Source organism: Bos indicus x Bos taurus, chromosome 7 (assembly GCF_003369695.1).
Source record: "Bos indicus x Bos taurus breed Angus x Brahman F1 hybrid chromosome 7, Bos_hybrid_MaternalHap_v2.0, whole genome shotgun sequence".
In the NCBI taxonomy this organism is placed as follows: Eukaryota; Metazoa; Chordata; class Mammalia; order Artiodactyla; family Bovidae; genus Bos; species Bos indicus x Bos taurus.
In genome coordinates, this window is record NC_040082.1 from 97,418,149 (window position 1) to 97,434,805 (window position 16,657).

The following is a 16,657-nucleotide window of genomic DNA, read 5'->3' on the forward strand; positions in this document are numbered from 1 at the left end:
GCCAGGAAGGACACTTGACTTAGAATGAATGGCAACTAACCCATCACTAGAAAAGCCAAGACTGCGAACCATGCAGCAGAGCAGTTCTCCTGGGTTTTCTTACCCTACTACTCTCCGCCCCTGGCGACATTTCCCAATAAAATCTCTTGCTTTGTCAGCACATGTGTCTCCTCAGACAATTCATGTCCCAGTGTCAGATAAGAGCCCAGTTTCAGGCTCTGGAAGGGGTCCCCCTTCCTGCAACAGACAGACAGATGAGATGGGTGACCAGGACCTTCCCGCAGCATGCGTTAAAGCTGTGGCACGCGGGTCTCCCCGGCGGCGGCGGGGCTGGATTGTGGGAGGCCGGGGTGGGGGTCGGGGTGGGCGGTGGGGAGGGGTGGGCAGTCCGACGTCCCAGGCGTCAAGGGACCGCCGTTGTGTGTGTGGCGGTGGGACCCTGCGCTTGTTTTCCTGGTGGCCCGTTCGCATCTCGGTATTTCTGGTCACTGTCCCGGGGCCCTCGCCCTGTGTGGTTGCAGCCCCTCCCCGTCGCTGCTGGCCTTCCCTCCGCCCCACAACCCCGCACCCCCCACCCGGTCCTAGACGGGTGGCTGCCCGCGCCGCTTCCCATGTCTGGGACCGAACCGGCCTCGTCTCAAGTGGGTGGCCTCCTGGGAGGAGTAGTGCGTGAGAGCCGTGGGGCGCGGTACGCGGCGGGAGAGCGTTCTCCCAGGCCGGCTGTGGTTCTGGGTGTTACCGGTGGCGGGCGTGAGCCCCGCCAGGATGGCCCCGCGGGAGCCCGGGAGGCCATTCGGCGTCCTGGGTGCCGCGGGACCGCCCCTGTGCTGGAGGCCTCCGGCCATGAGATCCCGCGGCATGCCCCGGCGGCCGACTTGCTTTCGGGTCTTTTCGAACGGCCCTGGGGACCCTCGCGATGGCGCGAGGCCACCCCACCTCCACGGTCGGTTCTTTGCTGCTGCCACGTCTTCGCAACTTCGGCCAACGTGGCCGCACCCCATCGGTGCCCCTCTCTGTCCGTCCGTCAGCCTCTTCCGTCCTGTCTATTGATCCCCGGGCCGAGCCCTGGTGCGTCTTGCTCCCCTGGCCCGCCGCGGTCCCGCTCCTTTGCCCGTCGCCTCAGTCAGTCTGCCGACGTCCTTCCGTGGTGGATGAGGAGGAGTGCCGGTGCCCACGCCGCGCCCCGCCCGGGTGTGCTCGCCAGAGCGCGGATCCGGTCCCCGGCTGGCGGCCGTTCCCGCGCCGCCCGGCCCTTGGGCGGGAGGATGCGAGGGAGCTTCGGTCGTTCCGGAGGCCCCTGGTCACTTTCCCAGGCCTCGCTCCCGGCCCCTCCTGGAAGGCCGATCTGCCACGGGAGGCACCCTATCATTCTTCCACGCCGCCGCGGCGCTCTGCGTCTCTTGTGGACCGAGCGTGGGCGGGAGACCGTCCTCGCCTGGGGCGGGGCAGGTCGGCCAGAGTCCCCTGGTGATCGCCTTCGCCCTTCCTCGCCTCGTTGGGTTCCACTGCCGCTCGTCGCCCCTGCGCCCCGCGCCCAGCTCCCTGTGCTGGCTTTCTGGGGCTTCCGTGGTAGCTGGGGCTTCCCTCGTGGCTCAGCTGGTAAAGAATCCACCTGCAATGCAGGAGACCCCAGTTCGATTCCTGGGTTGGGAAGATCCGCTGAAGAAGGGATAGACTAAGCACTCCAGTATTCTAATCTGGAGAATTCCATGGACTGTATAGTCCATGGGGTCGCAGATTCAGACATGACTGAGCGACTTTCACAAGTACCAATGCAGGAGAGGCAAGAGATGTAGGTGAGTTGGATCCCTGAGTCAGGAAGATCCCCTGGAGTAGAAAATGACAACCCACTTCGGTATTCTTGCCTAGAAAATTCCACAGACAGAGGTGCCTGGTGGGCTAAAGTCCACAGGGTCTCAAAGAGTTGGATATCACAGAGCCTCTGAGCAAAACTAATAACAAAGGCAATGAAAAAGAAAAGAAGCAGACCTAGCCTAGAGTCTGAATAGGCTCTTCCTTGAGACATGATGTGCCTTACAGGTGGTGCAGAGCCCTGTACCATGGTCACAGGATAAAAATCTCTGGAACTGACCAAGCCCAATAGCAACTGTTGCCATAAGCCTCTGGATAGAAACTGGCCAGTTCCCTGACCTCATATAATGTAAAATACTCATCCTACTATACACCCTATAGCATCCTAACCAATCACCTAATGCCACCATTCCAGTAGGAATTTTCTCTGTCTTGAGCCTATAAAAATTGGCCAAAAGCCTTCAAAAGCCTTTGGCTCCCCCTTGAATCAAGTCGGTCCGCTGTTCTTTTTTTTTTTTTTTTAATAGTTTAATGTATTTTAATAGCAAACTTACAGGCCCCCTGTTCTAATAGCGTCTCCCACTCTAAGAAACTTTATTCTTCTGTCGTTCTGCCTCGTCTGGAAATTCTTTTCCAACCCATGCACAGACCAGGACACGTGGATCAACTTGTTTGCAGGACAGAGGTAGGGTCGGGGATGTGCAGAGCAAACTTGTAATTACCAAGGCATAAGGGAGGAGGGATAAATTGGGACACTGGGATGGAAGTGCACATGCTACTATCTATAGAATAGATGACTGATGGGGTCCTGCTTTGTAGACCAAGGAACTCTATTCTGTACTCTGTAATGGCCTATATGGGAGAAAAATCTAAGAAGAGCTGATATATGTATATGCATGACTGATTCACTATGCTGGACAACTGAAGCTAGCATAGCATTGTGGATCGTTATATTCCAATAAAAATTATAAATTAACAAATAAAATTTCTTCCAGTGTCAAATGTACACCTCAGCATTTAATGTACGTTCCTCACATCCTGTGGCTTGACTGAGACTTGTCCTCGCACGCCCTTAAGCTGACTGATTCACTTCCTACCAGGGCCATGAGTTCCGGGATTCTTTACCTTATGTATCCATTGAATGGGAACAGGGGAGAGATGGGTGGAAGGCTAGCGCTGTCGAAGACCAAAGATGAAAATGGAGCCAGTCCCTTTATTACAGATGGTGAGTTCACCATAAATTCCGCTCACCTTCTTCAGTCAGTCCCGCGGGGCGGAGCATTAGGATCTGTCCAACCAGGAGGCCACTATGGCAGGTGGGCGGGGCGATGCCAAGATTGAACCTGAACTTCCTTACTTTCTTGAACTGCGGAAAAGGTTGCGCATGTTTCCTCTGTGGTTCGCTCTCCTGGTAACTTTCAAGTCTCTTGTTTGGCCCTGTGACCTGCACTGGTCTTTGGCTTCCTTTAGGCGGGATTCGGACAAACCAAGCAACCTGGACATGGTGAGTGTGCTGATCCGGCTGCGGCCACAGCAGAGGCACTCTTTGGGACTGGCTGAACCGACCATGTTTGGTCGACCATGTTTGAACCGTCGTCTCCTGGTCACCGCCAGAGTCTGTTCTCTGAGGCTCTGTGGTACTGATCGGCAGCACCTGGGCGTCCTGAAAGGCAACTCTTGTCTAACACTGGGGAATGAATTGTGCCCAAACAGAGACCATTAGGGTAAGGGAACCCAGGAGAACTGCTCTGCCACATGGCCCGGATTTTATGGTGATGGGATTACTTTCCGGGTTGCTTTGGTCAGTCACTCTGACTCAGGGTTCTTCCTGGTGGCGTACACATTGGTCAGTCAAGATGGATGTCAGTGAGAAGGATTCTGGGCGGTGGTAGGACCCGTGGAATCTCCTTTTCCAAATGTTTGGGATGTGAAATCTCCTTTTCCAAATGTTTGGGACTTGGAATCTCAAAGACCTTTTCCACCCTAGATGGGCTTTATGTAGGGCTGGCAATAAATTCTTAAATTTCTAGAGCACTTTTCTCTTTGCCAAAGTCAGTTTCACCTCTCATTATCTATCAACCATTTATACAGCATGTTTGTATGGGGGAGGGGAGGAGGGTTACACTATCTGTTGGTTCAGTGCTTAAGACTCCACTGAACTTACACTGCAGGGGGCATAGTTGGAATCCTGGTCTGGGAACTAATATTCCCCTATGCTGTGAGGTGCAGCCAAAACTTTTTTTTTTTTTTTAATGGAGGAGCTGGGCTTTCTCGATTCCTTGGCTAGAACAAGTGTATTTCTTTATAGACACCATTTAGGCATTGTGTGTAATGGACTCTATGAGTGCTCCCTTGGTGCCATATTTATTTACTGATTTTCACAATTTTCACAATCTATTGTAAATGATAGAATGCAGACAATATTCCACACTCCGTTTTTGACACCAGTTTTTCTCTTATACCCAGATGAGAACTACCAAAAAATAAAATAAAATAAAATAACCAAAGAAACACACACCTTTTTCTTTTCTGAATATAGATTCAAAAAAATCTCAACAAATACTAGCAACTGCGAACCAGCATTATGAAAAAAAGTATTATAAAGCATGATCAAGATTGACTTATTTCTTGGGATGAAAGGTTGGGCTAGCATCTCAAAGTCTTTAATGAAATGAATGAGATCAACAGGTTAGAAATCAAAAGTAGCAAGGCCTTCTGAACAGACTCTTTAGGAGGTCTGAGTCTCTCCTAAAGACTCTGAAGACAAACACAAGTCACAGAAGATACTCAAGAACTACTGGGAACCCACAAGTATTAGCAAAACCCACCCACGCAGGATGGCAACTAGAAACTGGCCAGTGGACCTTTCCACTTGCCTTCCTGGCCTCCTGGCTATGTAGATTTCAGTACCCCACCCCTTTGTGCCTGAGTGACAAGCTGCAGGAGGATGGCTGCTCAGTGGAGCCATTTCTGCGGCTGCCCTGGGATGTATCCCTGCCAGGCACTTCTGGTTCTTTAACAGTTTTCCCAGGCCTGGATTGCTTCTGCTGTCCTCTGCAACTCCTCCTACACTGAGCTATCTGAGATGCTCTTCCCAGATTATAATCCTCAAATCTGTCTTGAATAAGTTATTCCAATTATTTCTTAGATTGAGTGATTAATTTTTGAAACCGTCTGTGTACCAACAAAATATTGTAATGTCAACAGTTAAAATATATGTAAGGTAACTGTATTCCTATTTCCCATAATAGAATAAAAACAAGAAATGATACTGTCAATTGGAATACACCTGGAGCCACCCCGCCAGTAGAAGGCACCCATTAATTAATCATTTTTATGCTTTTAATATATTTGGAGATACATACAACAATCTCCACAGTCAAGTTATGCCTGGGAAATCCCATGGACAGGGAAGCCTGGTGAGCTACAGGCCACAGGGTCACAAAAGTTTCATATACAACTTAGTGACCAAACTACAACATATATAAATATGTGACTGACTCACCTGCTATTCTACTGAGGCTCGCACACCATTGTAGATCAGCTACACTGGAATAAAATTAACAAATTAATAACTTAATCAATAAAATTTCATCCTGCATAAAACGTACACCCGAGAAGTTAATGAAGACACCTCACAGGCTGTGGTTTGACTGAGGTTCGTGCTGGCACCCAGGTAAGGCTGAGTGATTCAGACCTCCAACCAGAGCCAAGGGATTCTTGAGTTTCAGGACCTAATGAGTGGGGCTGGGGCAGGGATAGGTGGAAAGCTCAGCCCTCCTTAGGACCAAAGATGAAAATGGAGGCGACCCCTGTATTAGAGACGGTGAGTTCACATTTCAGTGTCTGACTTTCTTAAGAAGCACAGTTCCATGCCTGGCCACACAATTTTACACCAAGCCCTTGACCCCGGGAGGACCTATGACCCCTTTGTTCCAGGCAGGACTGGCCAGGGCCACCATCTTATCTGTACTTGCTCCATCTTGAAACGGAATCGGGTATCATAGACCCCAAAACAATTCTTTATCCAAGCACAAGCAACGGGCCAAGGGAGGTCCAATCCCACCTCCCACAGGTTGTCACTCAGGAGGAAGAGGCGGGACACTGGAATCTGTCCAGCCAGGAGGCCGATGCGGCAGGTGGGCGGGGCAATTCTGCGCCAATGCCGGGACTTCCTTTCTCCCCCTGCGGAGAAAGACCGGTGTCTCCGGTTTCACCCTTTTGGTCCCTCTTACGTTCAGAAGCCCTGCGATCTGCGCAAGTCTTTGGAGCTCTTGGGAGGGACTCAAAGTAACTTCCAAGCAACTTGAAATGGTGAGTCCGCTGACTGGGTTACCGACAGCTAGGTGGGACTGGTCGCTACCGTCCGAACCCGGCCACGGTTTGATCCGGCACCTCGGGGTCACCGCCGGAGTCTGTGGATACGCTGGGTCTGGGGTGCCACTCGGATCTCAGTCCCCGCCGGCTTGCAGCGGGGGGATGGATGGCCCGGCAGCCGGGACCTGGGCGTTTGGTCCCGGCACTGCGCGCCGGAACTTCGGCCCTGGAGGCTCTATCGGCGGCTCTTCGCGCGCAGCCCCTCTTCTTCCCAAGATTGTGTTACCACGTGCATGGTCTACAGGGGACAATCGCAACTCGTTCTCCAGGGTCAGGTCGTAGGATTAGATGTTGTCTGAGGGCTACCCACTCCAGTGTTCTTGCCTGGAGAATCCCAGGGACAGGGGAGCCTGGTGGGCTGCCGTCTATGGGGTCGCACAGAGTCGGACACGACTGAAGCGACTTAGCGACAGCAGCAGAGGGCTCCCAGGCTGCCTTTTTACTCTGCAGGCACCCGGTGTCCTCTGATTTTTCCAAAGATTTGGGAAGCGGGATCTCAAAGACCTTAATACCAGTTAGTAGCTCTTTGTTGTTTTTTAGTTTCTCAATCGTGTCCGATGCTTTGGGACCCCATGGACTACTGTTGCCCGCCCTGGCTCCTCTCTCCGTGGAGTTTTCCAGGCAAGAATATTGGACGGGGTTGCTATCCAGGGGATGTTTTACCGCCAGTGATGGAACCTGCGTCTTCTGCGTTGGCCGGCGGTATTTTTGCCAATGAGCCATCAGGGAAGCCCTTTTTATGATTGGCAGTAATCATTAAACTTCCAGGTCGTTCCCCTCATTCCCAAAATTCCGATTGAAATGGTCAACTATTCGTCTCTGCGGTGCATTTCAAACAAACGCAATATTTTAACTTTTTATCCTATTTGCTCAGTCTTGGATGGCATTTTTCCGGGGTGCGGGGGAGACATCCGTAGGTATTTTACCTTAGCGGAAAGCCGAGAGTAACCGCCAGTAAATTCGTTGTCTAATAGCCATTTTTCGCCCAATTTTTTTTAACTGGAAACAGATACTCCATAGGAAATCCTTTCATGAAGATTTTCCTTTCTTTTTTGAAACTTTTATTGATGAACTACCCTTTGAGTCCCCTTCAGAAGATCTACTCATTTATTTGTTTATTTTTTATATACTGTAAGATATATTTAATTAATGGAGCTTAACGAACTGTATACAATATTTCCGAAGACTTAAGATGGGAATGTCTTTGGGAAATAGTCCATTCTTACATTCCATTTGTTTCACTTTGTTTCATTCCCTGAGTGAGTATGGTGAAATCATGGGGGCGGGGGGCACTCTAGTTTTGGCCCATTTCCAAGGCATTCCAGGATTTACAGTTGCAGACAAAAAGTATTCAAGTAGGATTACTTGTGTTGAAAATAATGATTGACATATATTTTTATGAAAGGAAGTTATTTGTGGTTTTCTCGGTGAAGTAGTAGACATGGCTTGTACGTGGTGAATTGGTCAAACAAAATTTGTGTGTTTAACATTTTAGTGGTGGTGTAGAGTACCTGTAGTGGGGAGCAGAGCCTGGGTTCATTGTCTTCAGCCTAAGGGCCCGGCTAAGGCCCCTTGGAGGAGAAGGAAATGGCAACCCACTCCAGTATTCTTGCCTAGAGAATCCTGTGGACAGAGGAGCCTGGTGGGCTGATGTCCATAGAGTTGCACAGAGTTGGCCACAACTGAAGCGACTTAGCATCCATGCATGCATTGGAAAAAGAAATGACAACCCGCTCCAGTGTTCTTGCCTGGAGACTCCCAGGGACACAGGAGCCTGGTGGGCTGCCGTCTATGGGGTCGCACAGAGTTGGACACGACTGAAGTGATGTAGCATCAGCAAGGCCCCTTGTAGCCTGCAAGGGGAAGTACTTGAAGGCCTTCGTATACTCAGAATCATACAGTTTCTAGCTTTTTCAGATTGGCTCCTTTCAGGTTGCAATAAAGTTTTTTTTTGTTTTGTTTTGTTTTGTTTTGTTTTTTGCAATACAGTTTTAATACATGTTTCCTTCATGTGTTTTCATAGTTTGATATTAACACTTCATTCCTTTTCATTAGTGAACAGTATTTGATTGTATGAATGTACCACTGATTATTTGACTCTTGCAGGATTTGTTGCTTATCTGTTAACTTCTGCTCCTTGGGCCCCATACAACTATTTGTGTATGAATTTTGTGTGAATACAAGAGTTGTACTCATTTCAACAAATAACAAGGAGTGGTATCGCTGGGTCTTAAGTACTTAGTATATGTTGTTTTCAAAGAACGCTGCTGTCTTCCTTGATACTGCTGCTACTGCTAAGTCACTTCAGTCGTGTCCAACTCTGTGCGACCCCATACATGGCAGCCCACCAGGCTCCCCCGTCCCTGGGATTCTCCAGGCAAGAACACTGGAGTGGGTTACCATTTCCTTCTCCAATGCATGAAAGTAAAAAGTGAAAGGGAAGTCGCTCAGTCGTATCCGACCCTCAGCGACCCCATGGACTGCAGCCTTCCAGGCTCCTCCATCCATGAAATTTTCCAGGCAAGAGTACTGGAGTGGGGTGCCATTGCCTTCTCCAGTCTTACTTAATAGGGGTATCAAATTCCATTTTCCTCAGCAGTAAATCCCCTTGCCAATTCAGGAGTCTCCAGTTGGATCCCTGCTCTGGGAAGATTCCATGGAGAAGGAAATGGCAAAACACTCTAGTATTCTTGCCTGGAGCACCCCTATGGAGCCTGGAATAGTACAGTCTTTGGGGGTTACAGAGCATGGGACTCACAGTCTCCACCTAGCGACTGAACAGCAACAACAGTGAATGAAATGATCTTCACATCTAATTGGTATTCTGAGTATTTTTCTTGATAGTCATGACTGTGTAGTGACAGTTTATTGTTTTATTTGCAGTTTCCAATTGACATTTGATGTTCAGCTTGTTTTCATATTTCCTATTTCCCTTCTGTATATGCTTTTTGGTCAACTGTTGAGATCATTTGCCCATTGTTAATTGGATTATTTTATCTTCTTACTGTTGAGTTTTCATAGTTGTGAGGTTATTTTGAATACTAGTCATTTATCACATGTGTGGTGCTGTGCTTAGTTGCTCGGTCGTGTCTGACTCTTTGTGACCCTATGGACTGCAGCCCACCAGGCTCCTCTGTCCATGCAGATTCTCCAGGCAAGAATACTGAAATGAGTAGCTATCCTGTCTCCAGGGAATCTTCCTGACCCAGGAATCGAACCAGGGTCTCCTGCATTGCAGGCAGACTCTTTACCAGCTGAGCTACCATGAAGCCCCATTTATCACATAAGTGATTTGCAAATATTTTGTCCTATCCTGTGACTTGGCTTATCATTCTCTTAACACTCTTTTTCTCAGAGGAGGCATTTTCTATTAATGAAGTGAAATTATACTTATTTTCTTTCATAGGCTTTGTGTTTGTTGTTTGAAAATTAATCATCAAAGCCAAGACAACTTAATTTCAATTTCTTTCTGTGAAATTTTGCAGGAGGTTATTATTTGTGTACTGTACATTTAGATCTGTAATGGTTTTGAGGGTTTTTCTGGTAAAATATGTAAGTCCTGTGTCAACATTCATTTTATTCATTTTGTGTGTTTGTGAATATCTATTAATTCTTGCACTATTTGTTAAAACAAGTTTATTTTCATTTGAATTGCCTTTCCTTTTCTTTGTCCAATTTCAATGTGGCTCTCTAGGAAGATACTGACTTTCTTCCAATATTAGGATAAGTCTTACCCTGTTGTTTTTGAAGTTTCAAATTTTTATTTTCCAGATTATTATTATTCTCATCATTTTTATGTTGACTGCTCTGGATCTTTGCTGCAGCTTGCTGACTTTTGTTCTGTATTTTTCTGTAGTTCAGGCACATGAACCTGTCTTGTTATTGAGCAGGGGCTCTAAAGCACGCAGGCTTGGTTGCCCCAGGATGTGCAGGACTTTAATTCCTAGAGCAGCATTCTTACCTGCATCCCTTGCATTGCAAGGCAGATTCTTAAACACTAGGCTACCAGGGAAGACTCTGAATATGTCCCCTTAACCAAGAGTTATCTGTTGTTGGAGTATCTTTCAAATGTTTCACAGACACAGTTATGTGCCACAGAATGACTATTTGAATTTATGTACAGAATTCAGGAACATGCTCTTTCTTAGGAAGTAGAAGTTGCCTCTATTTCTTGTTTGTGATGATAAACGGATGCCTGATTTTACTAAGTCTTTTAAATTTTCATTTTCCCTGTGTGTCTTCCTTATACTAGTCACTTCTATCTTCTCTTTTAGTCATAATGACTACATGTTTATCAACTTGTAGCTGAACAACAACAAGAATGCCACTTTTAGTCCCCCTGCATAATTTATATTCTTTCCAATGAATTTTTTCTTTTGTTTTTGAATTTTTTCTTAAAGATTTATTTATGGCTATCCTGGGTCTTCCTTGCTGCACGCAGGCTTTCTCTAGTTTCAGTAAGAGAGAGCCAGTCTCTAGTTGCGGTGAGCAGTTGTCTATTGATGCTCATAGCATCAATTCTATGGGCAAGAGCTTCAGTAGTAGCCGTATGCTGGCTCGGTAGTTCTGGCTCTAAGGCTCTGGAGATCGGAGTCACTACTTGTGACCCATTGACTTAGTTGCCACTTTGTCTGTGGGCTGTTCCTAAAGCAGGGATCAAACTCGTGTCCACTGCATTGGCAGGTGGATTCTCAACCGCTGACCACCAGCAAATACCCATTTCTAATGAATTTTCAAAGGTATCTTTCAAACTTGTTATATTAATGACTAATTCCATCAACTTTTTTCTCAAAATGGCTTTGTATTCTTAATTTTTCCTAATTTTGCTTGCTAACAAAATTCTAGCAATTTTTAAAAATATGAAATCATTTAATATTTCAGTCAACTTGGTTCTTGCTTTAGTTTATGTTTTGTCCCAGAAGGAAGTGCAATCTGATTCTAGTCTTTTCCTATACATAAAAGTGTGCCTCTGGCTTTTTACATTATTTTCTCTTTGCTTTTGCTTTTTTCTTTATGTTGAATATAACATGCATTGGTCTCCGTTTTAGTTGTTTTCAATTTTTGTTCACTGAGCTGGATCTACAGATGTTGTCTGTCATTAACGTTAGGAAAACCTCAGTGCTTGTGATTTCTGTGTCTCTTTTTCTTTAGTGATTTTCATTAGCTGTACCTGAAATATTCCATTAAAAAATTTCATGCTAGGTTCATGAATATTTTGTTCTGTGTTTTTGGTATTTTTAATCTTTGTGTTAGACTCTAGTGAAACAGGTGTTTTGGGGTACAGGCCTTTAGAGCAAAATATTTGAGGAATGTTTTTTAAATGCCTTTCTTTTCTTTTTCCCAGATTAGGGCTCCAGCTTGACTTTTCAGGTTGTGCTCTTATGGTTCTTTATTTCATGTTTTTTCATTCTCTTCTTGTGAGATGGAGAATCACAACATTTAAATTCACAGACCACAGACTAGATTTATGCCTAGCAGTGGTTATAGTGGTTGCTGACGAAACACTTGTTCTTGAAATTGCAGGATGGAAGCTTTATGTTCTTTTGGAGGAAGCCAATGATGATACCCTCATATTTTATGATCACAGGAAAATTTATCCTCAAAGTATTATGGACGTTGATGTAGCTGTAGCTCTTAACCTGTGCTTAAAGGCAGTAAGGCCCAGGGTATACTGTTAGTGTGTGATGAGAAAGAGTGTTTCTGGTGTGTAATTGCACTGTGTGTTTAAAATTTGGCTGGAAGTGCCCAGAGGCACTTGAGTAGAGTGAATTTTGTGGTCTAACATATTGTTAGTGATTCTTCATCTCTAAGGTCTAAGGTTGAAGTCACTTGCTATCTACATCAAGTTTTATTATGTAGAGAGAAGAGAAAAGCAGATTCTGTGATTATTATCAGCCAACTTAAAGGTAGTGTTTCTTCAGAAGAATATTTATATTCAGGCAGCTGCAGGTGATTTTTTTCTAAAAACCTGGAGGACGTTGGGTCAGTGTGGACACCTGGACTTTGTTCAAAGTCTAAGTTATACTGGTCACCTGGCCTCTGATGTTAGGTCATATGACTAGAAAAGGCTTTCCAGTTTTTTACTGGGTTTTTATTCATTGAAAAACTATGCAGTGTTGATCATCTGCCCCATGTGGTACTGTAGATCATAAGGAAGGAGTAGATCATAAGGAAATTGTAGATCATAAGGAAGAAGATGGAAGAATTTTTTCACAGGAAATCAGTGTTTCTAATATTGTATTTGTTTCATTTGTAAAGGATTTCTGTCATTACCCTCCATTCTCTGGCTTGGCCATGATTGTGATATAAGCAATACTCTGACCACAGAAATGATGTGTAAATAATTTCATTTCTTCATGATGCTATTCCATTATTGAGGAAGTGTGGAGTGTAGGTGTCTCATGATGAAATCATAGAATAACAGAATCATATGTAAGCTGCATAGCATTTATAAATGGAGTAGGAGGGCATGGCAGCTCACTCCAGTGTTCTTGCCTGGAGAATCCCCAAGGACACAGGAGCCTTGTGGATTGCAGTCCATGGGGTCGCAAAGAGTTGGACACGACTGAGTGACTAAGCACATACACACACATAGATGTCTAGCATTTCAGTCTCATGTATCTCACTGTGTGCATATTTTGGGTGTTTTAGGACTCATTGGTCTTTGAGGATGTGGCTGTGAATTTTACCCAGGATGAGTGGGTTTTACTGGATTCCTCACAGAAGAAACTCTACAGAGATGTGATGTTGGAAAACATCAGGAATCTGGCATCAGTAGGTAAGAATGACAAAAGTCCTACAGAACAAGTGTTATCTGTCTGTAGTGTTCAAAGATTTGGAATATGGAAAGAGAATGCATTGGTAAAGAAACTATGAGGGGAAAAAAGGGCAAGTCTCCTGCAGTCCAAAAGTTAGGACTTGACTCTTTCACCACTCTGGCCTGGGTTCAATCCCTGGCTCAGGAAGTAATATCCCACAAGCTACACAACATGGTGGGGGAGAAAAAGAAAGAAACAGAAACTGGGCAGAGTCAGAGTTCATCATGGACCTGAAATCCAATGAATTTTTCTTTAATTTCTAATACTTTGGGACATTTTTCTGTTTCTGCATTTCAGCGGCAAAACAACAAGATCATGACACTGAAGATTTGGAGAAAAACCCTGGGAAAAAATTAAGGTAAGCCATATCCACGATACAAAGCATGTCTCATGTGTGAATTTAGGTCTGTTATGAAGATTTTAAAGGAACCAAAGAAAAGAAATAGCCGCATTTTGAAATTTAATTATTCTTGAAAATGTCTCCCAGAAATATTTTCTTAAATGTAGAAGAAATGTTCCATTTTCCAATGTAATTTGTGTGCAGTTTATATTCATAAACTGTATTTGAATATTAGTTTTTAAAAATAATTTTATTTATTTATGTATTTATTTTTGGCTCTGCTGGGTCTGCATTGGTGCCCAGCTTTTTCTTGACTTATGGAGAGTGGTGGCTATCTCTGTTGCATTAAGGAGACTTCTCATTGCAGTGGCTTGTCTTGTTGCAGAGCTCAAGCTGCAGTACTTTTGGCTCTTGGGCTGCTAGAACACAGACTTAGTACTTGTGCTTCAAACGCTTATTTTCTCCATATCAGGTTAATAGAAAGGTTGGAGATCTGTTGAAGAGCATTCAGTATATTTAACTTGTAACAATTCACACAAGATAGAAAACCCCACTATTCCTGTAAGATGTAATAAATACAAAAATGTAATAGAATAAAGAAAGTAAGAATGTTATTCTCATGATTTGCAGAAGTCCTATGAGAGGGAAACTGCCTGAAAATAAGGACCTTAGTTCCTTTAAAGAAAATCTTATTTCAGCTCTCAAAATGGAGAAAAAGACTCATGATTTAAAACCATGGAAATGCAGTCCATGTGGAAAAACCTTCATGAGTGTTTCATCCCTTACTAGACATATGAAGTGTCATGTTGAAGACAAACCAAGAGAGCATCAAGGGTACCCTGAGAAGTTATATAAGTGTAAAGAATGTGGGAAGGCATTCGTTTCTCCCAGTGCTCTCAGAACACATGAAAGTAGTCACACTGGAAAGAAACCCTATGAATGTTTACAATGTGGAAAAGTTTTTCCATATCAAAAATCTTTCCTACTGCACAAAAGAACTCACACGGGGGAAAAACCCTATGAATGTAGAGAATGTGGGAAAGCCTTCATGTGGAACATAAGTTTTCTAAAACACATGGTAACACACACTGGAGATCTACCTTATAAATGTGAGAAATGTGAGAAAGCATTCATTTTTTTCAGTCATTATCAATATCATTTAAGGAGTCACAATGGAGAGAATCCCTATCAGTGTAAACAATGTGGAAAAACCTTGGAAGCTCCTCGAAGTATAAAAATACATGAAAGAATTCACAGGAGAGAAAAATCCTATGACTGTAACCAATGTGGTAAAACCTTCAATTATTTGTATTCCTTAAAGGCACACAAAACACTTCACACAGAAGAGATGCCATGTATATCTAAAACATATTCTAAAGCATTGACTTTTGCCAGCTCTCTTCAAAAGCATAAGACGATCCACACGCGAGAAAAACCCTATGAGTGTAAGGAGTGTGGGAAAGCCTACAGATTAAATGAAAGGCTCCAAAAACACCTGATAATACACGCTGGAGATGGCCCTTATAAATGTAAGAAATGTGAAAGAGCATTCAATAATTCCAGTTCTCTTGAAATACATGAAAAGAGTCACAGTAGAGAGAAACCCTATGAATGTTTACAATGTGGAAAATGTTTTCCATCTGGAAAATGTTGGCAGCAACACAGAAGAACTCACACTGGGGAGAAACCTTATGAATGTAAAGAATGTGGGAAAGCCTTCTTATGGAAAAGAACTTTTCAAAGACACATGGTAATACACACTGGAGATTCACCTTTTAAATGTCAGAAATGTGAGAAAGGATTCATTACTTTCAGTGATCTTCGAAAGCATGAAAGGCGTCACACTAGAGAGAAACCTTATCTATGTAAACAATGTGGAAGAGAGTTTAAAAGTCCTAAAAGTATTCAAGTTCATGAAAGAATTCACAGAGGAGTGAAACTCTATGAGTGTAACCAATGTGATAAAGCCTACAGTTATTTAAGTTCCTTAACGGAACACAAAAGACAGCACGCAAAAGAGATGCCATATGTATGTAAAACATGTTCTAAAGTATTGATTTCTGCAACTTCTCTTCAAAAGCATGAAAGAATCCACACTGGAGAAAAACCCTATGAGTGTAAGGAATGTGGAAAATCCTACATATTTAACTATTACTTCGAGAAACACATAATAACACATACTGGAGATGGTCATTATAAATGTAAAGAATGTGAGAAAGTATTCATTAATGCCAGTTCTCTTAAAATACATCAGAGAAGTCACATTGGAGAGAAACCATATCAATGTCATCAATGTGGTAAAGGTTATAGATATAAATCACATATAAATAAACATTTAAGAACCCACACTTTACAGACATCCAGTGATTGAAAAATTCAGGAAAACCTTCACTTTCTCTCATGTGCAAGTGTATTAAAATTTCACACTGGACAGAAATCCTGTCAAATGTGAACACTGTGGGAAAGGCATTTTGTTTCCATGTAAGAATAAGCACCTTCTGTCGGGAAGCCTTTGGGTATTTTTTGTTACTCAAATATTTTTTGTGAAACAGTTTTTGTAGTTGTTTCAAATATTTTACTGACTCTTTTGGAAGTGTTTGTTAGCTAAGGAACTTTTTCATTTCCTGAAAGAATTTATTTATGAGTATTCCTTAAAACCTTGCAGTTTTTTTCAGTTAATCATTACACAGTATCCGTTAGTTTTATCCTGTGCATAGCTACTTCATTCTCAGGCCATTTTCTTATATTTAGTTAGTTTTGAATCAAAAATAATTTCTAATTTTTAACTGTAAAAATTAAATTATGGGACATTTCAGTAACTTTCTGCCAGGGACCCTTAAGGTCACAACTCTCCTGTAGTCAAATATTGTGATGAAATAAATTTTATTAAGAGTGAATACAGATAAACAAGATCCTAATGTATAGCACAGAAAACTGTAGTCAACATCCTGAAATAAAGTGGGCATAGTGGGGCCACCCAAGATGGACAGGTCATGGTGGAGAGGTTGTGGTCCACTGGAGAAGGGAATGGCAAACCACTTCAGTATTCTTGCCGTGAGAACCCCGTGAACAGTATAAAATGGCAAAAAGATAGGATACTGAAAGATTAACTGTCCAGATCAGTAGGTGCCCAATATGCTACTGGAGATCACTGGAGAAATAACTCCAGAAAGAATGATGGGATGGAGCCAAAGAAAAACAACACCCAGTTGTGGATGTGACTGGTGATAGAAGCAAGGTCCATTGCTGTAAAGAGCAATATTGCATAGGAACCTGGACTGTTAGGTCCATGAATCAAGGCAAATTGGAA

At 43.8% G+C, this 16,657-nt stretch overlaps 1 protein-coding gene across 1 annotated transcript; it reads left to right on the top strand.

The window, feature by feature from the left end:
* Positions 1-6,025: 6,025 nt before the first annotated feature.
* LOC113895976 (zinc finger protein 709-like) lies at positions 6,026-16,382 on the top strand. The gene is made up of 4 exons (XM_027547852.1): positions 6,026-6,126; positions 12,841-12,967; positions 13,305-13,365; positions 13,978-16,382. The coding sequence occupies exons 1-4, from the start codon at positions 6,124-6,126 to the stop codon at positions 15,716-15,718; spliced, it is 1,932 nt and encodes a 643-aa protein (XP_027403653.1). The 5' UTR covers positions 6,026-6,123; the 3' UTR covers positions 15,719-16,382.
* The last annotated feature ends 275 nt before the right edge of the window (positions 16,383-16,657 follow it).